Source organism: Fundulus heteroclitus, chromosome 1 (genome assembly GCF_011125445.2).
Source record: "Fundulus heteroclitus isolate FHET01 chromosome 1, MU-UCD_Fhet_4.1, whole genome shotgun sequence".
Taxonomy (NCBI): domain Eukaryota; kingdom Metazoa; phylum Chordata; class Actinopteri; order Cyprinodontiformes; family Fundulidae; genus Fundulus; species Fundulus heteroclitus.
This window is the reverse complement of record NC_046361.1, coordinates 43,151,204-43,178,221: the sequence shown is the minus strand read 5'-3', so window position 1 is coordinate 43,178,221 and position 27,018 is coordinate 43,151,204. Positions and strand designations below refer to the sequence as shown.

General features: G+C 45.6%; 1 protein-coding gene across 1 annotated transcript in view; it reads left to right on the top strand.

Moving 5' to 3' along the window:
• Positions 1–27,018, top strand: part of plxna3 (plexin A3) — an 88,216-nt gene that overhangs the window by 2,138 nt on the left and 59,060 nt on the right. The window contains exons 2-5 of the mRNA XM_036143551.1: positions 18,801–19,200; positions 19,285–19,475; positions 21,077–21,624; positions 21,714–21,878. Of these exons, the coding sequence (XP_035999444.1) occupies positions 18,893–19,200; positions 19,285–19,475; positions 21,077–21,624; positions 21,714–21,878 (1,212 nt within the window). The 5' untranslated portion in view covers positions 18,801–18,892. The remainder of the gene's footprint in view (positions 1–18,800; positions 19,201–19,284; positions 19,476–21,076; positions 21,625–21,713; positions 21,879–27,018) is intronic.

The window sequence follows — 27,018 nt, the reverse complement described above, 5'->3', positions numbered from 1 at the left end:
ATCAGAACCGGGTCAAAGGCGGCTGTTCTCCAGGTTCTGGTCTGAATGCTGCTGGTCGGTTCAGAACATGAGGTCCAACACGAAGGACCGGTAGAACCTGGTGAGGTTCTCCTTCTGGACGTTCCTGAACCTCCCAAATCGGGCCGCTGGTGCTGATGCTGGTAAAACGCTGCAGGCGCCGTCTGAAATGGACCCGTCAGTCGGTTCTGTTCAGTTCAACAATACTTCATCAGTCAAAGGCAGCGCTGGGAACCGATTCAGATTTAAAGATTCGGTTCTGATTCTCAACATTTTGATTCTTTTCTCAAGTTGGATTTATTGCTATTAAAAGCTTTTTATTGACTTGGATCACATGACCGTATGGATCCTAGTATAATTTTAACTTTATTATTATTATTATCAAATTAACCTATTTATTATTATTATTATTATTATTATTATTATTATCAAATTAACCTATTTATTATTATTATTATTATTATTATTATTATTATCATCACATTAACCTATTACTATTATTATTATTATTATTGTTATCATCATCAAATTAACCTATTTATTATTTTTGTATTATTATTATTATTATTATTATTATCATATTAACCTATTATTATTATTATTATTATTATTATTATTATTATTATTGTTATCATCATCAAATTAACCTATTTATTATTATTTTTATTATTATTATTATTATTATTATTATTATTATTATTATTATTATCATATTAACCTATTACTATTATTATTATTATTGTTGTTGTTGTTGTTGTTATTATCCTTATTATTATTACCATATTAAACACAGTGAATGGATAAAGTAAAGACAGATCCAGGGTAGAAAACACTCTGGCTCACACCTTTAGGTTCACAGAGGAAAATTAATCTTTTAACGATCTTTGCTTTTATGAATCGATCTTTAATTAATGAGAGAATCAACAGATTTTCCTCAGCGCCACCCAGAGGGAACTGGAATGCTGGAGTTCCTCCTGGGTTCTTCAGGGGTTCTTCAGAGCTGCTGTAGACGCTGATGCAGGCAGGAAGGCTCTCCTGATGAAGAGGAGGCTCTGTTCTTCGTTTAATGGAGGATCCTCCTCTGCGCAGTCTTCTCTGGAGGTTCTGGAACGGTCTCCAGAACAGAACCTTCTGTGTCGGCTTCTTTAAGCCTGGAGCTGCTGCCCAGCACACCTACAGGTGGTACCTGCACCTGTAGAGCTCCACCAGCTCCAGAGATCTCCACAGCGCCTCACAGCACATTCAGCCGCTTAGACGCAGCAATCCCTCATAATGAGCATGCACGCAGCGACAGTGGGGAGGAAAACTCCCCTTTAACAGGGAGGAGAACCTCCAGCAGAACCAGAACCAGGCTCAGTGTGAATCTGCCTCGACCCACTGGGGTTTAGAGAAGACATCTGCCTGGTTTGATAGGCTGATGTTGCTGTGATGTCACAGTGCAGTGCATCATGGGAGTGTGGCCATTGTTACTGCTGGGCCACAGTCTGAAGAAGAGAACCAGAAAGGTTCTGTTGGGACCAGTCAGGTTCTGGTTGAATAACAACGTGTCTGAGAAGCTCCTGAAGTCTTTCTAAAATGAAAGTATTCTCAGAGCGACGTTCCATCACACGCCAAGAAAGGTTCTGTGGACCGGTTCTGGTTCTGTTGGGTCAGAGAGGTGACAGCAGAGAGGCATCGTGGTCACCCATCAGGTGGCTGCTGACCAATCAGAGTTCTGCTTTCTGGAAGCGTTCCTTAAATATGAAATATGAAACTCGATGTTCTGCTCCGTTTCTGGGTCGGACATTCATGCTGGTGGAGACGAAGGTTCAGGTTCTGATGGAGCAGGAGAAATGGACCGGACCAAAGCCTCGTATGTCTGAAGCTGCTCTGAACTTTGTTTCTCCATATAATCCAGCAGCTCAGGACTGCCAGATTATATGGATTATATTAGATGACAGGAGATTTGAAAATATGACTAATTATGTGTTATTAAAATATTATTGAAAATACCAAACAGTCTCTGAAAAAGGCTGTAAATACTGGTTTAACAAACAAACATCAGCTGTTTGCACTGAAGATGAAGCCTAAACATGTAACTCTGGTCACATTTAACATTAAAGTGTTAACTAGGAGCCCAGGAATAAAAACTAGAAGAGTTCTGCTGAGCTTTGACCTTCCAGAGCCTCTGGTGGTCCATGTGAGCCCAGAAGGTCCATTGTCCTGTTTTCTTCTGGGTGCCATGGTGGAGGGCAGCGCACCTTGGCTGTAGGTTCTACCAGAAGCTTCTATGAGAACGTGAGGATCCTTTTGGAGCCCGATGGTTGAGACACACCGGACAGAACGGCACAAAAAGCCTCGACTATAAAACAAAGCGTGTAAAATGTTAAATTTGCTAACATTTTCCTGGTAAACCGGCATTAAATGAATGTATGGAATATTATTATTATTATTATTATTATTATTATTATAGTCACATAATACTAGACATGCTTACTGCAACTAAATCTAGGGCCAACTACCAATTTTGGGTTAAATGAGTTAATTTCATGTTTACCATCGATGGCCGCGTAGGAAAGCTATCTATGCTAGCTTCCATGCTAGCTTCTATGCTAGCTTCCATGCTAGCTTCTATGCTAGCTTCCATGCTAGCTTCCATGCTAGCTTCCATGCTAGCTGCCTCACCTAGCCGTGGGTCGGCTAACGTTAACCAAATGGGCTCAGTGGCGTTGAAAGGAATGTAAGCATGAGATGAACAGGTGGTCCAGCAGTCAGTGGTCTGATATTTAGATATTTTTGGTGGAAAACTCAGCGTGTTCTCTAGAGAGAAGCTACGAGCGCCAGCATCAACGCATCAACGCATCAACGCATCGCGGCGGTAGAAGAGGCGTCAGTTTAAAAATGCTGAGGGAAGCTGGTGCCTCAGGGTTCTGGCTTTGGTTGGTTGGCAGGCAGGAAATCAGGACTCCATCAGTCCAGCCACGTTCCCCCTGCCTACGCTGTTTATTAGCCACCAGCTAATGCTACGTATGCAGCTTTAACTGCAGCTTTAACTGCAGCTTTAACTGCAGGAAACTGCGTCTGGTCCACGAAAACGTGGTTTCCAATGAAACCAGAGAGTAGACAGAACCTTACGTGATAGACAATAAGCACCACAAACGTCCATAACCCGCTCCACACCAGAGCCCCCCCCCCTTTAATTTCCATTTTTATGTATTTATACTCTAATGGGAGCAAAGTGGAACCCAAGTCAAACCTGGTTCTGACTGGTTCTAACTGGTACCGGTACCGTGTCTGACGAACTGGGCTCCAGGTGTAAACATTTTAACCCGCAGGTACCGACCCGCAGGTACCGACCCGCAGGTACTGACCCGATCTCCTGAACAACACCTACCACTTTGTCACCACAGTCATTCCTGGATGCTTAAACTTTATTTGTTTAAAGTAAAATCAGTTCCATGTTTACCTTTAAATAAAGAACAAAACGTTTTTAGGTTTCTCTGGACTGAAATGCAGGCTTCAGAACCGAGGTACCAGAGCGGGTTCCTGTGGAACCGTAACAAGCAGCAGGAAGTCCTGAAGCTGCTCCTGACCCATGAAGACCTCAGGAAGAGCCGAGGAAGCGATCTGCTCACCTCCTCACCTCCTCACCTCCTCACCCGGCGCTGCCGCCTCATCTGGCTCAGGAAGCTGATTCCTCTGGGCTGTGCTGACGGTCCGAAGTTCTGGGCTGTCAGCAGCACCTGCTGCCGTGTAGCTGTGAGCTGCAGCTTCTTTCCATTCGCTCAGTGAACGCTTGGAGCGTCTGAACTCCCAGTGACCTGCTGCAGGGCCTGCATGTGGCTGCAGAGCGCGGGCGGTACCGTGGGCGGTACCGTGGTTGGTACCGTGGTTGGTACCATGGGCAGTACCATGGGCAGTACCGCTGTGCAGCTGCCGGGCCAAAGAACGGCTTTCTGCTCCAACAGGGCGGCTGTGCTCAGGGTGGAGTCCCGGCTCGTTTGACCCATGAAAGGAGCGCTGCTGCCTCTGAGGAGCGGGGGTTAGGCGGCCTGCGACGGGAACGCCGGCCCGGAGCGGCGCCGCTGGTTCTGGGAGCAGCTGACAGCCCAGCTCCTGTTTTGGAGCCGGTTCTGTGAAGCCGACTCTAAAGACCTCGCAGGAAACGGCTTCGGTTGCTAGGCAACGGCACGTTAGGACACCGGGGCAATAGGTCAGGTCCAACTGAGACCAGAACCACTCCTCCTCCTCCTCTCTGCTTGGTTCCAACACCGCATTGTTTGTCTAACCGGGTCCATTGAGCTGGGTTCTACTGGACTTGGCGCTGCTGCATGTCCTGTCAGAGCCGGTTGGACCTGACCGGACCCAGAACCGAGCTGGTCGGGTCAAGCTGCTCATTTCTCGCAGGTTCTTCATTTAAAGTGAAGTTCTGGAAGTTCTGGAAGGCCCAGCTGCATCTGCATGTTCTGATGCTGGAGCAGATGAGTCGGATCAGCTGCTCCTCAGGCCCGGTCAGGATCACGGAGGACCTGACCAGAACTGGGTCTACACCGGCTGAGGAGAACTTGATGTAGAACCAGCTGTGCCAGTGCTCAGGTCCAGATGTGTTCTGGTGGTTCTCCTGCTGCTGAACAGGAAAGCAGCACCTTACAGGAGAATACGCTGACCCATAAGATGTTCTGGTCAGGAGTTCATGGACCCAAAGGTTCTCCTGGGTCAGGCCCTGAACAAACGGGTCTCTCCTGCAGGTCTTCCACTAAGGAAGCATGAGAAGAACCCTCAGGGTTTAAAGCTGATGGTTCTGGGAGTAGCTGCTGTGAATGGTTCTGGAGACAGCAGGTTCTCAGCAGAACGTTCTCCAGCAGCTCTGCGATTGGGCCGAGTTTCGTTCTCAGCTGCAAGGCGTGAAGTTTAAAGGTCCAAATGGGTCTGTGTGAGCATGAAGTCCAGCATGGGGGGGCGGGGGGGGGTTCAAGCCTGCAGCTGCTGGGTTCTGTTGGACCTCCAGGAATGCGGTTCCTTTCTGCCACCGGTTCTCAGGCCCTCACAGGCAGCCCAGGAACTTCTCAGGATGTTCTGGAGAGGCTGACTGAGCGTTCTCTTAGGCGGGTCCAGTTTTAATCAGAGTTCAGCTGTTCTGGTTCAGCCCGCTAGAGAAGGGAGAGCAGCCAGACGGCGTGTGTCGGGTTTCCTCTGCAGGAGCGGCTCTGACCCTCCCCCACTGAGCCGGGAGTCTTTGTTCCTCCTCCAGAGGACGGGTCTGCTGCCTGAGGTTCTGATCATCTGAGGTTCTGATCATCTGAGGTTCTGATCATCTCTGGTTCTGATCATCTGAGGTTCTGATCATCAGGGTTCTGATCATCTGAGGTTCTGATCATCTGTGGTTCTGATCATCAGGGGTTCTGATCATCTGAGGTTCTGATCATCTGAGGTTCTGATCATATGTGGTTCTGATCATCAGGGGTTCTGATCATCTGAGGTTCTGATCATCAGGGGTTCTGATCATCTCTGGTTCTGATCATCTGAGGTTCTGATCATCTCTGGTTCTGATCATCAGGGGTTCTGATCATCTGAGGTTCTGATCATCTGAGGTTCTGATCATCAGGGGTTCTGATCATCTCTGGTTCTGATCATCTCTGGTTCTGATCATCTGAGGTTCTGATCATCAGGGTTCTGATCATCTGAGGTTCTGATCATCTGTGGTTCTGATCATCAGGGGTTCTGATCATCTGAGGTTCTGATCATCTCTGGTTCTGATCATCAGGGGTTCTGATCACCTGTCGGACCTCATCTGCAGATTATTTTAAATAAAAACAAAGTAGCTTTTAAAGAAGTTAAACCAGGAAAAAAGTGATAAACTAAGATGATAATAATAATAATAATAATAATAATAGTAGTAATAATAATAATAATAATAATAATAATAATAATAATAATAATAATAATAATAATAATCCATTTTAATAAAATGGAGAATGAAGGAAAAGTAAAACTTTTCAATCCTGGATTTTTTAAGACAAAATAAAGGAACTAAATTCTTGGTTCTGGTCCAGCCTTGTTCCCCTCATGATGAAACCCAGTGGTGCTCAGAACCGGTGTAAATGTTCTGCTGGTTCTGGTCCAGCCTTGTTCCCCGTTAGGAACCACTGAGATGCTCTGCTGAGCAAACGAACGGTCAGAACCGACCGGTTCTGGCTGCTGGGGAACCAGAATCAGAGCCGGGAGTCTGAGATGTTCTGCTGGAGTCCGGCTCCGTCCGGCACCACTGGGTCCGATCCGCCCGGGGTAAATAAAGCTGCAGCCTGAGGCGCTGGCAGGAATAAACGTTTGGATTCCCAGCGGGTCTGTGGAGAACAGCGTGGCGGTTCTGATGCAGAGGAGGAGATGTTCAGATAGCAGCAGCTAAACCCACTAGCCTGCTGTTGGTTTAGTTAATTCAGCTGAAGGTGAATCTCTTTATTCTCCTCTGGCAGCATTAGAGGCCTTTACTACAATAATATATTTCCCATAAGCTCTTATTTGACCCTCATAGCTTCCCTTTCCTCCTGTTTTCATGCCTATCTTCCTCATATAAAAGCTGTTTGTGATGTTTTCACGGCAGTCTGGTGAACCCAAAGAACCAAAGGCCTTTTCAGAGCCGGAGGGAGGCGGGTCCAGAGCCCAGAACAGAACCAGTTCTGATAGAATTAAAGTTAAACTTTAAAGTTTCCTCCATGAAGCGCAGAGTGGAAAAACGCCTTTATCATCTGGATAATCTACAGGATAAACCTGTTGCTCAGCTCTGAAACGTTTAAAAATTGCTCTTTGATTATATCTGTTATTTAAACGGTGTCACTGTTTCTGCCCGGCTGGCAGACAACCCACACACCTGAATCTGCTGCAGGACGTCGTAGTTTAAGATAAAGTGAGAGAAAGTCCCATTTTCCACAAAGGGTTTTATTTTCTGCCTACCAGAGAAAACCTGTAGTTCTGTTGTTAGCTTAGCCGCTAGCCTTTGGCCTACATGCTAGCTGTGGAGTTAGCCTTTATTATTAAAACCTGTACACTCATTAGAAATGCATGTTCAGATTAAAGGCAACCTGCCTCAGTAGTGAGACCTTAAAGTTTACAAAATGTGCATAAAAACTACAAAAGATTAGCTACAGAAATGGGAAAACTGCAAACCCAGCAGGAATCTAGCTGCCTTAAGCCTTTAGCTTTTCTGATTTAGCCGTCGTGCTACATTCTGCTGCCTGGATTACTGTGAAAAAAGGATCCAGCATTTAGTCTGATAAAATCTATATTTCTCCAGGATAACCAGTTAAAGTCGGTTAGCTGCGGTAAGCCTGCATGTTGTTGTGATTCTGTTGGGTTTTATCTCTTCTGTTACGTTTTTTAAACAATTACTTCACAGTATTTGCTGCAGAGCTGCTTAACCAAGGCGTCCACTTCCTCCCAAAGCCGCCATTTTTATTTCTCTGAGTGATTTTTTAGTCCAAGCTGAAGGAATCTGAAGCTACAAGTGGATAAGTGAAAATGTTCGGTCGTTGGCCGTATTAACCCACAATTCATCACACCGTCTCCCAGGAAACTACAAAAATGGCCGAACGGGGTGGAGTGGAGCGCCCTGCGACCTGGAGGGGGCGGGTTAGAAGGCCGGCTCTAGATTTAAAGAGACGGCACCAAAACGAGTTGCTCTCAGACGCAGCTCAGCTCAGGGGGAAATAACGAGGGATTCAGACCAAAGCGTCGCTTTTAATGAGAAAAGGAAGGATTTAAAGCAGGAAACGTCCCCTTTGCAGGAGGCCTGCAGCGCCGCGTTAGCTTATCAGGCTGTAGCAGCTCCATTAGCCCTGAGATCTGCTCTTACCGCACATCTGAGGCTACACGCATCCTTCTGTCTGTTATTTCATTAGAGGCAAACCGTGTGGGTGATGTCGTGGCGCTTTAATGGCTCCGCCGATGGAAACCAGACACTCTGAACATGTAAACATTTCTGATCCTGAGCGGTTACCGCGACTTCAGTTTAAACAAGCTCTGTCCAGAAGGACCATATCTGTCCAGATAAACAGTCCCACAGAGACAGAGATCCCTCCTGAGCTTCTCCATCTTCCTTCCCTCTGCTGATCTCCATCCCAGCAATGAAACGTCTCAGGAAGCTGCTTACGCTGGCTTTAGGACCACTGAAGACAGGCAGCACCGTCTGGAGCTCCTCTCATGGATCCTCATGGATCCTCATGGAGCCGTGAAGCTCCTGAGGCTCTCAGCAACAGACAGGAGACTCAAATTAGACAAAGAACCCAACATTTCAGTCGGTTCAGTTCAGTTTGTGGAACGCTCTGGATGATTTTTGTGTTCTCCTCACAGCGCTTTGGTGTTTGGTACCTCAGAACCCAGCCAAGAGCTGCATTCAGACTGCTTGCTTGTTCAGGAAGTGTCTCCCCTGACCTCAGGACCTCAGCAGGTTGTTCATCCAGAAACGAAGCAAAACCAAAGAAAAAACAGAATATAAAACATTTCTGCTCCCGGCTAGAATCCAGCACAACTCCAGCCGGGTTCTGTTGTTCCTCACGTTCAGCTCAACGAGTCTGCAGCTCAGTCTGAGGTCCTCCAGAACCAGAGGCACCTCGGCCCGGTTCCTGCGCTGCTGGTTGGTAAAGCAACAGCCTGGGCAGCGTCAGTCCTGCTCTGGTTTAGCTCCAGCCATCAGAGGCGCTGAGCTTTCCAGATGGACCTGAAGGCATCGTGCTGTGTTGGCGTGTTAACTGTTAGCTGCAGAGCGTTGTAATTACAGGGCTGGCTGGGAGGAGGTTGCAGGGAAATTAATGCAACTCGTTGTGTTTAACTGGAATTAGCAGCAGATTAAATCAGAGCCGTCACTTTAAAGTTTGCAGACAGAAATCCTCCCTGGTTTCCTTCACTGCAGCATCACGTTGTCGTCTTTAGGGATAATGTGTCTGGTCGTTGGTCTCTGGTGACTTTGCTGTGGGGTTGTCACCATGCTGACATTTCACACACTATCCAGGAAAATATTCAATAAAGATGGGGATAGAAATATGACACATAATTAAAGGCCTCAGTCTCAACATGGAACTCTGCTTTCTCAGCAGAATCACAGACAGCAGTTAAATGTAAATAAATGCTAAATAAATACCCCAGATATCACACATGCCTAGTAGCATGCTAGCCACTGCTAACAATGCGGACCACCGGGCGTGCAAACATCAGTTTAATGTATTAAATTATGAAGGAGAGCTTTTATTAACCAGTCATAATTGATCATGAAGGCCAGGGTGTCGCTCCTTGAGATGTTTGTTGTGCTGCTTGACTTCATGTCCACCACTTTAAAGCCGTTTGCTCTCAGGCTGCTCAGGATCTTTGGGTTTTCCTTCTTCGTTTGCCTCGTATGCTAAACATTCAGCATGGTACCAGATTACTGTAGTATCCGCATACTGCGTTTGAGTAGCGATACTTCCCAGAGTATCAATACTTCTGCAGTCAGATCTCTTTGTGCCTCCTTGTGGTTCTTAATGTCCCACTTTGGGCATTTTGTGTTTTCGTCTGAATCTGAATCAACATTTTTCACCACGTTTGTGGATAAGGAATTTTTCACTTTGGATTCCAGCCAGTAAAAAACAGGAAGCAGAAGAGCAACTAGAATCTGTAACAGAAAAGACGTTATTCTGGGGAAATGGGTTAGAACAGGCCAGGATGTACGGCTGGCTGTTAGGTGTTCATCAGAGACCCCGCCTGGGCCAGAACCTGCTTCTGTGTCTCTCTAGCGCCGCCCTGGAGGTAAAAGTCTGAATAAGCTGAGCTGGGCCAGCAGCTATGCTAGCGGCCCTTTAACTGGACTTGTTGCTGCAGGAGGTCCAGTCTCTGCAGGATTCTTACATCCAGAGAGGAGGAGGTTCCTAGGAACCGGATGTGATTCACACCAGACACAGCGGGGTGTTTCTCAAGGCTCCCCACCCCCACCTGTTGCTGGCGGTCCGCTCTCAGGTCCGTCAGGAAGCCACTGATGGGTAGCAGGCGGCGCTGTGAGCTTCTGGTGGTTACTGGACTCTAGTGATGGTTCGTCTTCAATTGCTGTATCTCTATATTCATTCTTTCATATTTGTCTATTTTCACAGACGTTTCATAATCATTTTGTATTTTTAACCATAATCTGATGCCTCTTAGTTTATTTTGCGTCTCCTTGTGTTTTAGTTGTTGGTGTTCTGTGTCACAACGACTCCATCCGTAGTTCAGAGACGGCAGGAGAACTCTGGTTACCTGATGCTTGTATAGATTATAGATTAATGCGAGGCTGGAGGGATTTTTAGGGCTGGTGTGGATCAGTTAATCCAGGAGCCACTCTCATGGTGTAGTAGAGCACTCCACACCACAGCAATGCAGGAATGACGGCTAACGAAGGGTTCTGACGACCTGCTTGGTTCTGCTTTGGGTTTCTGGTGACGCAGCAGGAAGTGGCATCTGTTCCTAACAGGAAGCTGGAATTGTATTTATTTTTGGGGTTTTAGAGTTGGCTGAAAGCGTGAGCCAGAGCTGAACACCGGCGCTGGCTTTACAGCTCCTCCTCTGGCCTGGATGCCTGGTGGCAGCCTCAGTCTGGATTAGGGCCGCATGGTTTATAAAAAACAATATATATGATATATTTCTTATAAAACTCCAATATAACATTTTAGTAATATTTGCTTTAAAAAATAAAACTCAAAGGTACATAAAATCCAGAACGTCAGTCAGTGACAAATGCTGCAATCATAGACTGTTAGATGTATTGCAATATTGGAAATGTCCCCATTATTGAATAAAGTGATATCATGATATTGATAATTAATTATTGTCCACTCCTAACCTGGATCCATCCGCTGTGGTTCCAGGAACCAAGGTGGCTTTTAACCAGATTGTGGTGAGGAAGCTTAGTGTCAGACAGACCTTTGAGTTCACTGCAGAGTTAAAGAGTTAAAGTTCGGTGCAGCAGCCTAACCCACAGATGCAGAAAGAGACGGAGGTGACCTTCACACGGTCAAACATCTACGCCTGACTTGTAGCTGCAGCTTCCAGCTCTCTGCTGATCCTTCAGCACAGAACCACCCGGTCCATATCTGAGAGAAACATCTGAGAGAAACATCTGAGAGAAACAGTAAAACATCATCTCCTTAATCCAAATGTCAACCTGAGTCATTTCAGTTTGTGTCTCAGTCTGTGGATGGAAGCTTTGCCTATTACTGAGGGAGGGATGAAGATGGATGGATGGATGATGGATGGATGGATGGATGGATGAGGATGGATGGATGAATGATGGATGGATGGTGGATGGATGATGGATGGATGGATGAAGCTCTGAAGCAGAAACCAGGTTAAGAGTCGAGGAAAAAATCATGAATATAAAAACATTTATATCAAAATACTTTAATGTGTTTATTGGTGTATTTAGTAATTTATGCTTTTATGTATTATTTCCTTATATAAATTATAGAGGGTTGGTCGGATAGTGGCTAAGCTCGGCAGGCCTAGCCCAGTAATCTAAAGTGTTCTGCAGAACCAGAACCAGCACCAGAACGGAGATGTGCCCCCCCCCCCCCATAATCTGGTGATAACGGTGTTTCTATGCATTAGAGTTACAGCTAAAGCAAAGAAACACCATTATCACCGGTCTGTTTCTAATTATTAGGCTAAAAATGGACTTAATGAGGCATCACTCATTATCAACTTCCTCCTGCCTCACTGCAGCGTGCCTCTGAGCAAGGCAGCCACCAAGCTTCTGGTTCTGGTTCTGGTTCTGGGATGTTAGCAGCTGCTCCGGCTGGACCAGCAGACCCCTGAACGTGTCAGACGGTGGATTCTGGACCGTTTCAGCCAGAGAAGCTCCGTCCAGCTGCTGCCCCCCCCGCCCCCCCCTCATTGTGCTGCAGCTGGGAGAGCGGCTGCAGGGAGGTCTGATAAAGAAATGCCTGGAGGGCGGCGCTGGTCCGGGGAGATCCGGTCAGAACCAGCAGCTTTTAAACCTCATGGTTGTAGCGCCAGCAGCTGAAGCAGCGAAGGAACGCCTCCTGGTGAAGTTTAATGTTTCACCTCCTGTTTCATGTTCAGAAAATGTGAAATATTATCTAAAGTCATAAAATCCTTCCACCTCTTAACGCTCAGAGCTGGTGGACCCCCCCCCCCCCCCCCCCCCCCGTCACTGCTGCTCCATGGACCTTCTCCTGACTGACCCGGTCCTGCTGACGTTCTGCAGCACCAGAGAGGTTCTGCTGCACCAACATCTGGACCAACATCTGGACCAACATCTGGACCAACATGTGGACCGACGGAGCTGCTGAGAGCGGTCCATCTGAAGCTGTGAGCAGAACCGTCTCTGTTCTGCGGTTCCTCTGTAACCCGGTCCAGAGGAACCCAGTCAGAGGAACCGTGTGGCCCGCTGTCGTCACACACACAGAGGCAGTGAAAGATGAGCACATTAGCTAATTAGCCTGTGAGCTGAGAGGTCGACAGACGGACCGCAGGGCGTGTGGAGATGTGTGTGTCAGGGTTAATGTGGCGCTGGGCTTCCTGTGCGCCTCCACTGGACCCCCCCCCCCCCCATCATGTTCTCACAGCGGCGCCGCTGATCTGAGGAGGAACATCTGGCTTCACCAGACGTTCTGGACCACACAGAGGACAGCTGAAGTCCTCCAGGACAGCGTCATCTTCTCCGGTCCCACCCGGCTGAGGTCTGGACTTTAACTAGGCCATTGCAGCTGCTTTGTTCTAGACGCTGGGTTCTGCTGGTCACCCTCGGTTCTAGAACACTATTAGAAAGTTCTGTGAGGAACCCTGTGGTGAAGTTCTGGTTCTCTGTGCTCAGCCACCCTGACCTCGGTGAGCTGCTGTGTTTCAGCAGAACCTTCATCAGAACCATCATGTCTGCCTTAAACGGGTCACAGGAAGTTGGACTTTAGCCACTTATCTTTTTATTCTTTTTCCAGATTAAGTTTGAGAATCGTTTCAGATTTTCTCTGAATGTGCAGCTCAGTGTGACGATGGTTCTGACCCGCTAAAAATATTCAGAACCTTTGGGATTTACACCATGCCACCTTTATTTATAAAGCGCTACAAGGTAAAATACAACCATTAAAAAACTACGATAAAAAGAAAACAGCTAAAAAAAACAATAAAACGTTAATTTAAAATGGAAACGGGTTCTGAAGCAGCTGCAGACCAGAAAGCAGAGACTGATCCGGTCCACAGAATCCGTTACAGAACCCAGGCGGGATGATGGGAAAGCGTGGATCAGCGTTTTAAGGAGTTATCTGGAAGCTGATCCACGTCAAACATTGAATCTTTGGGATTTCTCTCTGCATCCAGACGATGGTTCCATCTGAAAACCCTCAGAGAGTCAGACTCTTCAGCCGGGGAGCAGGTCCACCATGATGCTGTCTGAGGAGGCAGGAAAGGAGCCTGGATGCTTCCTATCACGGCTCCTTTAGCCTAGGAACCTCACAACGTCCCTCATTGGTGCTTAGGAGCTAGGAAATAGGATCTACAGGAGCTAGGAACAGGAGCTAGGAACAGGAGCTAGGAAATAGGAAACAGGAGCTAGGAAATAGGAAACAGGAGCTAGGAAATAGGAAACAGGAGCTAGGAACAGGAGCTAGGAAATAGGAAACAGGAGCTAGGAGCTGTTATTAAGGGTGTTCTGATGGAGCCTCGATTCTCCTGCTGCTAGAGGACTTCCTGTTTTCTGTCCAATCAGAGCCCAGAGTGCATAGAGACTCTCTCCTTACCTCCCAGGATGGTTCTGGACCTGAAGGTTCTGAAGGTTCTGTTTAAGCTTGCAGATCTCTGACCCAGACAGAATGATGTGAATGTGAGGACAGACGCCTTCATCAGCTTCATCTGAGAAAACCAGGAGAGGAAAAGTTTCCCTGTCCAGCGCCTCTGATGTCCGAGTCCAAAGCTGTTATGAAGCTAAGGTCCAGCTGAGGGTTCAGAACCCACAGGAACAACAAGCTGCAGGAAGGAGCAGAACCTGCAGAACCTGCAGAACCTAGGCTCCTGCGTGGTGAGATGACTGGAGGGTGAGTAGCTGCCAAGGCAACAGATCAGATCTGGAGCAGATTTCCATCCAGCTCAGTTTTCCTGCAGCTTTTATTAGACAATCAGACGGAAACAGATCGATGGCTCTATCTGCCTGCATCTCTCCCTCACACACATCCTGGTGGAGGACCCGCTCTCTGGCCCCGCCCTGAACCCGACTCCTTAGTGCCAACCCCGGCCCAGAAAGCAGCCAGAACCTTTATTCACTCCAGAGTCCTGCTGCTGCTGAGCTTAAAGGTGATTCAGACGCTGCTGAGAGCGACGCTGACGAAGCAAATGACAGAAATGTTGACCAGGTGTGACGCCGTCTTTCTAGAGCTGTGATTGGTTGATGGTACAAGAAGAAGAAAGGAGAGCAAAGCGATTAGCCTGGATGAAGAAATGCGTGGTGATGATGACATTTAGATCGTCCCACAGCATGAAAATGTTTGAACGCAGCTTATTTCCATCCTGGTCATTACTCTGATGTGCTTGTTGACCCTCCAGTGGTTTTACTACCTTACCTGTCTGCCATTAACGCGCTCTCACCTGTCAGCATCCTGCTGCTATCAAGCGGTTGGATTTGGCAAAATAAGCCACATGAAATGGAGAGAAAAGGGAAAAGCAAAGGGCAGCGCACCTGTGCAGCTCTCTGGGAGGAGTGTTGGCAGGTAAACTGGTCCCTGCACTGGTGCCGGTGCAGATCCAGGGACTTTAAAGCGTCTTCCTGCAGGTCAGTGCGTGTTGTTCTCTGCGCGTCTTGGTGCTTTCTGCAGCCGCCTGGTGAGAAGCGCTGCGTGCAGCGATGAGGAGAGGAGATGCATCATGCAGGCACACCTAGACCACCGTTAGGCTGCTCACCTCATCATGCAGGACAGGAAACACTCAATCAGCTCTTATTCTCTCTGTCCAGGTGCATCAGCCAATCACCTCTTAGGTATTCTCTCTGTCCAGGTGCATCAGCCAATCAGCTCTTAGATATTCTCTCTGTCCAGGTGCATCAGCCAATCAGCTCTTATTCTCTCTGTCCAGGTGCATCAGCCAATCAGCTCTTAGATATTCTCTCTGTCCAGGTGCATCAGCCAATCAGCTCCTAGATATTCTCTCTGTCCAGGTGCATCAGCCAATCACCTCTTAGATATTCTCTCTGTCCAGGTGCATCAGCCAATCAGCTCTTAGATATTCTCTCTGTCCAGGTGCATCAGCCAATCAGCTCCTAGATATTCTCTCTGTCCAGGTGCATCAGCCAATCACCTCTTAGATATTCTCTCTGTCCAGGTGCATCAGCCAATCAGCTCTTAGATATTCTCTCTGTCCAGGTGCATCAGCCAATCAGCTCCTAGATATTCTCTCTGTCCAGGTGCATCAGCCAATCACCTCTTAGATATTCTCTCTGTCCAGGTGCATCAGCCAATCAGCTCTTAGATATTCTCTCTGTCCAGGTGCATCAGCCAATCAGCTCCTAGATATTCTCTCTGTCCAGGTGCATCAGCCAATCAGCTCTCTCCGTTTCCTCCAGCTTCCTGCTTCAGACTCTTCTAACATTTTCCACTTCAGCAGCTCTGAAGGCCTGAGATGTTTGGAGAAGAACTTTTATCTCACTGTAGTAAAATTCTAAGAAAAATCTTCTCTTTTTGATTTATGGAGTTATGAATAATCAACAAATCAGGAAAACTTTGGTGTAAATATGCCAGAATTCGTACAGCAGCTGAATTTCATCTGCTGTCCTAAGGTACCATTCGGGAAATTCTAAGATTTTTCCTAAAACGACATAAGAGCTGCTTTTAGTCTGAGGAATCTTTGTGAAAACAGGATCTATAGACCCCGTTTACACCCCCCCCCCCCCACACACACACACCTTTTTAACCGAGCCGAGAACGTTCCGAGTTCGGTAACTGAGATAACTATGGAGTGTAAATGGAACCCAAACTAAACTGAACCTCACAGACACCTGCAGGTGATCCAGGTGCTACAGACTCACTTCTATCCATAAACCTGTTATTATCTTCAGCTGTCACTTTCTACATGTATTAATTAATCCTGTTATTACCTCCAGCTGTCACTTTCTACATGTCGTATTAATTAATCCTGTATATTCTTCAGTGATGGTATCAGGTGTTGGTTGTTCCTGTAATACTTTATCAGCTGGTTCTGCTGTTCTTTATCTCTCTCTCTGCAGGTGTAGAAGCAGACTCAGAGGATGTTATATCACTCTCTACCTTTCATCTTTCTCCTTTTCTACCTTTTAGCATTTTGTCTCTTTCTCTTCTTTTTTCCTCTTCTACCTGTTTCTGTGTCCGTTGAACATAAAATATTCCCAGAATAAATTCTAATAAAGCTTCTTGGATAAATAAATCAAGTGGGGCTCTATGGAGAAAGCAGTAAGGCTCCACTGGTGAAAGTTAAACCTTTAAGACAATAATTCTTAACGCTGCCAGACAGGAAACACAGAAACGATCAGAACCTCATCGGACTTTATTGATGTTTATTTGTTTTCGTCTGTTTTTTGTTTTGTTTTTTTTAACTTTATTTTTATTGAGCTTTTTAGAATACAGACATAAGGCAGTCAAAACAATACAAAAGATAAGAAAATATAGAACCAACAAAACAAACATACTAGGGGGAAACTCTTATTCCAATATCTCAAAGATCAAGGGCATCCTTCATAACCTAAGTTAGTCCAGTAACGTTGATGTGAAGTTTATCCATTTTTCCTATTTGGCTTGACATTTTTCTTCCTGTGTTCTCAGTCTATGTGTTAGAACCTCCGTCTCATATAACATGTTTATAGTCTGTATCCATTCCTTTATAGTGGGGGGGTCAGATTGGCCCCACTTCCTGGTTATTACCTTTTTGGCAGCCACCAACAGAATTTTAAACAAATAACAGTCATTATTAAGAACAACATTGTCCAAAAGGCCTAGATATAGAACCAAACCGGTGTTAGGTACTTTTTAACCTAATATTGTTAAAAATCTTTCCGTGTATTTCGTTCCAGAACTGAATGATTTTAGAACAGAGCCAGAAATTATGTGCATGGTTAACATTAGATGCTCCACAATTTCTCCAACACAGTTGAACAGTAGATTTAAATTTACTGATAATTTAAGGTGTTATAAAAAATCTGATTATATTTTTCCAACAGTGTTCTCTCCAAATTCTGGAAGAGGATGTCGTAGTTTGGGTCCTCCAAATATTCGACCAATCGTCTTCCGTTATCTGAATTCCTAATTCCTTTTCCCATTTTGTTTTTATACCTAGAGTATTAGTGCCTATTTTCCAACAGATATTTATAGATTAAGGACACTGTTCTATATTTTTTCCTTTGTAGATCTCCATCAACATTTTGGCAATTCCATTTTCCTTTTGGTCTACTCTGTGTTTTATCTCTTTGTTATAGAAGTCCCTTAATTGTAGATATCTAAAATGATCTTGAGTTCCAAAGGCAAATTCTTGTTGTAGTTCCTGGAAGCTTTTAAAGTACCCATCTTTAAGAACTACACATAACGCTGTTAAACCTCTTTCTGTCCATTGTTTAAATCTTAGGTCCTGTGTAAAATATTTGTTGTAGGCTGGCCACTGAATCAAACCCAATTGTTCCTCTAATTTACATTTCTGGATTATATGTAACCATTTATCCAGGGTAAAACTGGTAACGGCATTAACTTTCTCAAGTATATTCTTAGTGGTCTCTATATCTCCAATGATACTCCGCAGTTCTCTTCCGTGGACTTTTTGTTCGATATTTTTCCATTTCGCCTCGTAATTTATGTCACTTATATTAATTATGGGAGTTAGTTAGGCAGCCTGGTAATATTCTCTAAGGTCCGGTAGTGCCATACCTCCTTTATCTTTAGGTAACTGTAAAGATACAATTTTTATTCTGGGTTTTTTGGCGTTCCATATAAATCCGGATATAATCCTGTTCCAGGTTTTAAACTGTCCATGTGGGATTTCTATAGGTAATGCCATGCAGAGGTATAATAACCTTAGTAATATGTTTGTTTTAATGGTTTCGATTCTAGAACTAAAATCTAGTGTTAAAGCGTCCCACCTTCTAATGTCCCTTTTAATTTCTTGGTCCACTCTAATAAAGTTAGCTTTATATAAGTCATCTATATTTTTTGTTAATTGTACTCCTAGGTATGTCATCATAGTAGAGTTCCAATTTAAATTATATTGTCTACGAATCTTTTCTGATGGTGAATAACCAAATGTCAAAACCTGTCTTTTTCAAATTTAATTTATATCCTGAATAGAAGCCAAATATTTCTGTCTGTTTGATCAGACAAGGCAGTGAATTTTCCGGGTTTGATAAATAGCAAATTACATCATCTGTGAACAAGCCTATTGTATGAAGTTTATTATGTATATTAATACCCATGAGTTCCTCATGTTGTCTTAAGTGTTGTGCCAGTGGTTCAGTATAGATTGCTAATAATGTTGGTGATAGACAGCAGCCCTGGCGAGTGGAACGCTCCAGTCTTATATTATCAGTTAGATTTCTGTTAATCTTGATTCTGGCCACTGGTGATTGGTTTAAGGTCCTTACACATTATACAGCCTGTTCATTAAAGCCACATTTTTCAAGTGTTTTATATCAGAAGTTCCAGCTTACGCTGTATTTCGTCTGTTTTTACATGAATAAAGTTACATGAGAATAAAATGTTTAACATTAAAGATGCTTTTATCCTGCTGGTTCTGACCCAGCAGCAGGGAACCAGCAGAACCGTCTGACTGTCGGACTCTCTGTGTCTCTGCAGCCATGATCCACTGAAGCTGAGTCTCCATCGGACCTGCAGCCAGATCTCTCCTCCTCCTCCTCCTCCTCTTCCTCTTCCTCTCTCTGTCCACCATGCTCCCCTCCTGTCCTCCCTCTCCTCTTCCTCTTCCTCTCCTCCTCCTCCTCTCCCTCCTCCTCTCCGTTCCGGCTCTGCCCACTCCTCCCTCCTCGGACTCGGGCAGGGCGGAGTTCCGGGCCTCCGACACGTCCTTCACCCACCTGACGGTCCACCAGAGGACAGGTGAGGTGTTTGTCGGCGCCGTCAATCGGGTCATCAAGCTGTCGGCGGGTCTGCTGGAGCTGAAGAGTCACGTGACGGGGCCGGTGGAGGACAACGCCAAGTGTTACCCCCCTCCCAGCGTGCGGGCCTGCGCCCACCGGTCAGTCTCTGGCCGTCTCACCTGTCCGCCGGCCCACGCCGGTACGCTCACCTGTCTGACCTGTGTCTCCCCCCCCCCCCCCAGCCTGGAGTCCACAGACAACGTGAACAAGCTCCTGCTGGTGGATTACACGGGCCACAGGCTGGTGGCGTGCGGCTCCATCTGGCAGGGCGTCTGTCAGTTCCTCAGGCTGGAGGACCTCTTCAAGCTCGGCGAGCCTCACCACCGCAAGGAGCACTACCTGTCCGGAGCCAAGGAGCCTGATGGGATGGCAGGTGAGGGGGGGGGGGGGCAGCTTTCTACAGAGCCGCTCAGTGACTAGCGACTCGTTACGTCTGAGCCTCCGTTTAACTCCAGCTCTGCAAAGAGGGAACTCTGAGTAAGTAAAAATGTTTGTGTATTTTTCATTGATTTGAGCAGCTAAATAAGATTATCTGCCAATGCAATAAGATATTAGCACTTAAAATAAGAACAATTCATCTCCATCATCTTATTTCAATTGCAGTTTATCTAATTATCTTATTTTAGGGGTAAAAATACTCATTCCATTGGCAAATGGTCTTAATTAGCTGCTCAAATCAAGGAAAAATATACAAAAAAATTTTACTTACTTTTAGTTCCATTTTGCAGTGAGGGTTCTAGTCTCTAACCTCCCAAAGTCTTCACTTCCCTGGGTTTAGTTTCCCTTCTCGTCCCGTTAAACTCAAAGTGGTTCAGAACTGCAAGGAGGAAGAAAGCGTTCATCATTTTACTAATAATTTAGTCTAATTCCCCGTTCTGAGTCAGAACTCAGTAGAACCCCCTGTGGCTGCAGGTTCTCTGCAGGTTCTCTGCAGGTTCTCTGCCAGGTTCTCTGCAGGTTCTCCTCCAGGGTTGTCCCTCAGCATGGCGCTGCCACCACCATGTCTCCTGCAGGATGGTGTGTTCAGGTCATGCTGTCCTCCATCATGCAGGCCAAAAGGTTGGGTTCTGGTCTCGCTCTGCAGCAGTTCTCCTACCTGAGGAGACAAACTCCTCCTCATCATCCTCATCATCCTCATCAGGAGCTACACCTGCAGGAGGTTCAGCAGCATGCAGCTACGTCTGCTGCTGCCATCAGGCTGCGAAGGCTCATCTCCCAGCTATCTGAAGCCATCGCCCTCCATGGAGGGAATCATGAGGTCATCTCAGCGCTTTCTGCTCCTTTTACCTTCAGCTGAGGAGCAACTGGTCCAGCTGCCTTCATGCTCAAACAGCCTGTGAACCTAGATGGTGTTTCCAGCTCTGCATTCGACCTGTTAGGTTTTTGTCTGATGGGACGTTCTGCATCAAACAGACGAGTTTTTGTTGACCCTGCTCCTCTAACCTGTGGGGTCCCACCAGCATTATTCTCCTCTATTATTATTCTCCTGGCATTATTCATGGTGTTTCTGACGCCTCCTATAACATCTATGCAGATGACGTCTAACTGTATCTGTAAGCAGCACCAGCTGGTTGTCCTCGTCTGTCTCTGATCAGCCATTGGCTCTCCCTGAGTCTGGTTTAGATATAATAGATATAATGTTTACTATATGTGGTTTTAGATTAGCATAACTTTAGTGTTTTATCAGGTTTTCTATTTTTCTCCTTATAAAACCGTGTTTCCCTGATAATCTCTAACAGAAGCTGTAACCCTTCAGACTCGCTGTGAACGCTGCTTTCATCTTTTTATTCTGTTTCTCCTGACTATAAAAAATGACTTTATTAATAAAGTTTTACTGAACGAGAAGTGAGGACCAAAGCGTCTGCGTGAAGGAGGTTGTAGCAGCTGCTGGATCAGGCGGTGGACCTCATGGTCCACATCTCCTGATGCATGAAGCTCTGGACGGGGTCTGTAACGTCTCCTCTTCCTCTGCAGGAGTGGTTGTGGGTGAGGATGACTGGACGGCCGAGTCCAGGAAGAAGAAGCCGGTGAAAGGCAGCAGCCGCCTGTTCATCGGCGCCGCCATCAACGGAAAGTCGGAGTATTTCCCCACCCTGTCCAGCAGGAAGCTGGTGGCCGACGAGGAGAGCGACAACATGTTCCTGCTGGTCTACCAGGACGAGTTTGTGTCCTCGCAGATTAAGATCCCGTCAGACACGCTGTCCACCTACCCGGCCTTCGACATCTACTACGTGTACGGCTTCTCCAGCCGCACCTACGTCTACTTCCTGACGCTGCAGCTGGACACGCAGCTCACCCAGATGGACGCCGGAGGAGAGAAGTTCTTCACCTCCAAGATAGTGCGCATCTGCTCCAACGACACAGAGTTCTACTCGTACGTGGAGTTTCCCCTGGGCTGCACCAAAGACGGCGTCGAGTACCGGCTGGTCCAGGCTGCCTACAAGCAGAAGCCGGGCCGGCGGCTGGCCCAGGCGCTCGGCCTGTCCGAGGACGACGACATCCTGTTGGTGGTCTTCTCACAGGTGACTCTCCTTCGTCTGGTCCTGTGTGGTCTCTGAGCACCAGCTGCTTCTCTCAGACTCTCAGACTCTGCTGGTGTGTTTCTGTCCAGGGTCAGAAGAACCGCTCCAACCCGCCCAGAGAGACGGTCCTCTGTCTCTTCACCCTGCACGACATCAACCTGGCCATGAGGGAGCGCATCAGCTCCTGCTACCGTGGCGAGGGCCACCTCACCTTACCGTGGCTGCTGAACAAAGAGCTGCACTGCATCCACACTGTGAGTAACGGCTCATCTCAGCAGAACCAACCGTCCAGGTCCGAGTCAGACGGCCTGAAGCTACGAGTCCAGGCGCAGCTTCCGCCTTAGAGTCGCAGTAGAAGCTGTTTATGGCCTCATCAGCTCCTCGTCCCAGCAGGACACCAGCACATGAAGACTTCCAGGTCTTTCTTCCTGCAAACCTGTGTTCTGGTGTCCCGTAAGACGAGCTTGTCCTCGTTCTGGTTCCTTCATTCAATCTGAGTTGAGAACGGGTCGGTACTGCAGGCAGCCCAGTCCAGCAGCTGGACCCTCCTCTTCCTCAGCCGGCCCCTGGAACGTGGCTCTCTGTGGTCTTGGTGAAAGTTGCTGCAGGTCTCCAGAGAAGATGTGGTTGTGAAGGCAGCAGATGTTGCTGTGGAACCTCTGCTGGACCTTCCTGGGTCAGTGCTGCACCAGAGGAGACGATCCAGTCCAGACCCAGCAGGATCAGGATCCAAGCTTTGTTTGCAGAGCGTCAGCTGTTGACGCAGATAAATGAGTCCCGTTAAATAAAAGATGAAACTTCTTCAGTTCCTCTGCAGTGAAATGAACTCCACTTGTTTCTACTGCAGCTTTTCTGTTTAAGGTGAAAAGGCTCTGCTTCCTTTGGTCTCCAGCAGCAGCAGATGAATTCAAAGTGTCCAATCTTTATTGTCTTAGTGTGGATCTGCTGTTCGGCCAGCAGCTGCCCGCGGCCGTAGCGCCAGCATTCACGCCCCCATCTCTGCAGAGCATTTCACCTCCACTAATGTTTCCTACACATGATGCTTCATCGCACAGTTTAAGCATTTCTATTTTTCTGTGGCTGGAATCAAATCAAATCCCCAGATTTGCTCCACAGGAGCTCAAACTTAGTCGTTTTGTGGGCGAGAAATAAAAGAAGAGCGGAGCAGAAGGAAATGTGTCTCAGTGTGAGTCTGCAGCGGGTTATTTCAGGTCGGGGGTAGATGATGTTCGTATTCACGGCGCTAATGGCCTGCAGTCGAAACCATGGCAACCGGGCAGGCAAACTCTGCCAGGCGCCGTTCTGGGCCGGGCCCGGTTCCGTGGGGAGGGAGGCGGGAACCGGCCCTCCAAGTGGACCCAGCCAATCAGCCACACGCTGCTGAAAGTGAGGAATTGTCAGAACCGATCTGGGACCCGTTTCCAGGGGGAGTCGGGGGCGGGGCTTGTGTCCAGCTCTGACCCGTTTCTTTCAGCACCAGCAGCAGCGAGTGTGTTCAAGCGTGCATGTTGGGAGAGAACGTGCCATTGTTCTTCACTAAGTTCCAGCAGCAGGCTTCCTCAACAGGCCACAATCTGTCCTCTGTGTGGACCTGTGTGTTGGTGCCGCCCCATCTTCTGTTTCAGAGAACCAGCCTCTGGGTTTAGATTCTGGGTCTGAATCCAACCACCGAGGTTCAGGGCTAACTCCTGCTTTTCTGCTCCAGGTCGTGTCCAGTTTTAAAGTACAAGTGTAGTTCATTATTATTATTATTCAGTGCTTTATTAATGGTTTAGAGGGGTTGTGATCAACCATTTTCAGATATTCTTAATTTTTGACTGTTGCAGAAATGTGGAAACAAACATGAGACATGCGTCATCCTGCAGCTGATTGGTTTCTCCACTCTGATGAGATCTGATTTATTAGTGTAGCTACATCTGCAAGATTAGAGAACTGAGATCACAGATAGAATGGTGCAATAGATAACACTTCTACAATGGCTTACAACAATCAACAATAATAAATACACCAAATTTTGAAACAGGATTTTGGAGTCATTATTGCAACATAGTTACAACATGGTAATTATAGATCAAGAAAGTGATTAGAATATTTGAAGCAACTACAAAATTATTACAGAAACAAAAAAGATTTGCTTGCAGTGAATTCCACAATTTGAATGTCTTGTGTTGCTATTAAGCTAAGTTACACAAATCAAGCTAAGCAATATAAATAAAAAATAAATAAATAAATCAACTAACATAAACTCATAAAAACGTGAAAAATAAACTAAAGTCTGGTAAGTTCAATAAAGTAAAAAGTACCTTAAATAAACTAAACCTAGGTGTGCAAGCTTAAATTCGTAAAATAAGGCAAATTAAAATAATATAAACTAAGTGAATCTGAGATAAATAAGCTAAGATGAACAAAATAATGCTGACATAAAAAAATTACACAAAGAAAAATTAAGACAACATAATAATCCAAGATAATCTATGGTAAAATAAAATACAACACTAAAATAAGGTAAACTATGCTAGGGCAACATAAACTAAGCTAAACTAAGGAATGCTAACCCAACATAAACCAAGATGCAATAACCTATGCCATGACAACAGAAGCTAAGCTAACTTATAATGAGCAAAGCTAACTGTAAACAAAAGAAGGTAAGATAAGTTATAAGCTAAGCTAAGCTAACTGTTAACAAAGGAAGGTAAGCTAAGACTAAAATTAGCCATGAACTAAGACATGCTCAGCTAAGCTAAGTTATAATGAGATAAGATAACTGTAAACAAAGGAAGATAAGCTAATTTATAATGAGCTAAGCTAACTGTAAACAAAGGAAGGTAAGCTAAGCTAATTTATAATGAGCTAAGCTAACTAAAAACAAAGGAAGCTAAGTTATAATGAGCTAAGCTAACTGTAAACAAAGGAAGCTAAGCTAAGCTAATTTATAATGAGCTAAGCTAACTGTAAACAAAGGAAGCTAAGCTAAGCTAATTTATAATGAGCTAAGCTAACTTTAAACAAAGGAAAGTAAGCTAAGCTAAGTTATAATGAGCTAAGCTAACTGTAAACAAAGGAAGCTAAGCAATATCCGTCCAGGATAAAATAACATAAACTCATAAAAAAATGAAAAATAAACTAAAGTCTGGTAAGTTCAACAAAGTAAAAACTATCTTAAAGAAACTAAACCTAGGTGTGCAAGCTTAAATACGTAAATAAGGCAAATTAAAATAATATAAACTAAGTGAATTTGAGATAAATAAGCTAAGATGAACAAAATAATGCTGACATAAAAAAATTACACAAAGAAAAATTAAGACATTAAGACAACATAATAATCCAAGATAATCTATGGTAATATAAAATACAACATTAAAATAAGGTAAACTATGCTAGGGCAACATAAACTAAGCTAAACTAAAGAATGCTAACACAACATAAACCAAGATGCAATAACCTATGCCAAGACAACAGAAGCTAAGCTAACTTATGAGCAAAGCTAACTGTAAACAAAAGAAGGTAAGATAAGTTATAATGAGCTAAACTAAGCTAACTGTAAACAAAGGAAGCTAGGCTAAGACTGAAATTAGGCAAACTAATTGAAGCCAAGCTAATTTATAATGAGCAAAGCTAACTGTAAACAAAGGAAGCTAGGCTAAGACTAAAATTAGGCAAACTAATGGAAGCTAAGCTAAGTTATAATGAGCTAAGCTAACTGTAAACAAAGGAAGATAAGCTAATTTATAATGATCTAAGATAACTGTAAACAAAGGAAGCTAGGCTAAGACTAAAATTAGGCAAACTAATGGAAGCTAAGCTAAGTTATAATGAGCTAAGATAACTGTAAACAAAGGAAGATAAGCTAATTTATAATGAGCTAAGCTAACTGTAAACAAAGGAAGCTAAGCTAAGTTATAATGAGATAAGCTAACTGTAAACAAAGGAAGGTAAGCTAAGCTAATTTATAATGAGCTAAGCTAACTGTAAACTAGGGTGACCAAACGTCCGTATTTCCCGGGACATGTCCGTATTTCACGTCCTGTCCCGGGCGTCCCGGGTTTTTTTTATAAAGTGAGGAAATGTCCTGTTTTTTAAATTACCTTCATTGGTACGTCACGCTGCGTGTGACGTAATCCCTGAGCCGCGTCAGTGTGGGCAGCCCTCCCTCGCGCTTGTCGGCCGCGCTTGTCTCTTCCCCCCCCCCCCCCCCCCCCCCACCCACCCCCCGGTCGGCCGCGTTTGCCTTACAATCACCCCCAACCCCCCCCCCCCCCCCCCCCCCCCGGTCGGCCGCGTTTGCCTTACAACACCCCCCGCTCCGAAGTGTCCTGGTTTTCCCAAATGAAAATATGGTCACCCTATGTAAACAAAGGAAAGTAAGCTAAGCTAAGTTATAATAAGCTAAGCTAACTGTAAACAAAGGAAGCTAAGCTAAGTTATAATGAGCTAAGCTAACTGTAAACAAAGGAAGCTAGGCTAAGACTAAAATTAGGCAAACTAATGGAAGCTAAGGTTAGCCATGAACTAAGACATGCTCAGCTAAGCTAAATTAGGATAAACTAAGGTGGGTCATTGTCAGTTAAGGAAAGGCTAAACTGGGGCGTAGGAACCCCGTCCTCTTGCCTGTTTGAACCCTGCTCCGTTCATCTCAGTCCTTGTGTCCTTGGGCAAGGCACTTCACTCACTTTCTCTGCTGGTGGTGGTAAGAGGGTCCGGTGGCGCTGACTGTCTGGCAGCCTCGTCTCTGCTCCAGGGCAGCTGTGGCTACAATGTGGCTCACCACCGTCAAGGTGTGAATGAATGGATGGATGTGAAGCGCTAGACTAATACAGGACAGTTAAAATTGATGCAATTATGTCCATGTTTAAAAGTAATAAGAAGAGGTCTAACAGCAGCTACATAGTTTTCATTTTAATCAATAAATTACAAACGTTCTAACAGAAATGACAGCATTTGTTTAAGTTAATCAGGCAATGATGACGTTTAGAGACTTTAATCTACCTAATGTAAGGTGACCAGACGTTTTGGATGATCTGTCCCCGGCTAAAGTTGTCCCCGGAGACGTCCCCTATGTCAGCGTTTTATAAATGAGAGAAAATGTTGTGCACATCAGTTGTCATAGTAGCTGGTCGTGCTGCTGTTAGCGTTGCAGACAGAGCAGAAGAAGAAGAGCCGTCCTACCCCCCCCCCCCTCCCCTGGAAAAGATCCAGTTCCTTCATTCTGTCTCAACATTTCAGTTTTTCATTTCTGAGCCTGAAATGATTTAATTTGACAAACCTGGTCACCGCTACGTAACGACAAGTGTTCGGTTCTGGGGGCTATAGTTCTATCACCTGTCAAACTGGTATTTTTGGGTTTTCTCAGGAATTCAGTCAAGCAAATTTAGAGTAAAACTACATGTTTTATGA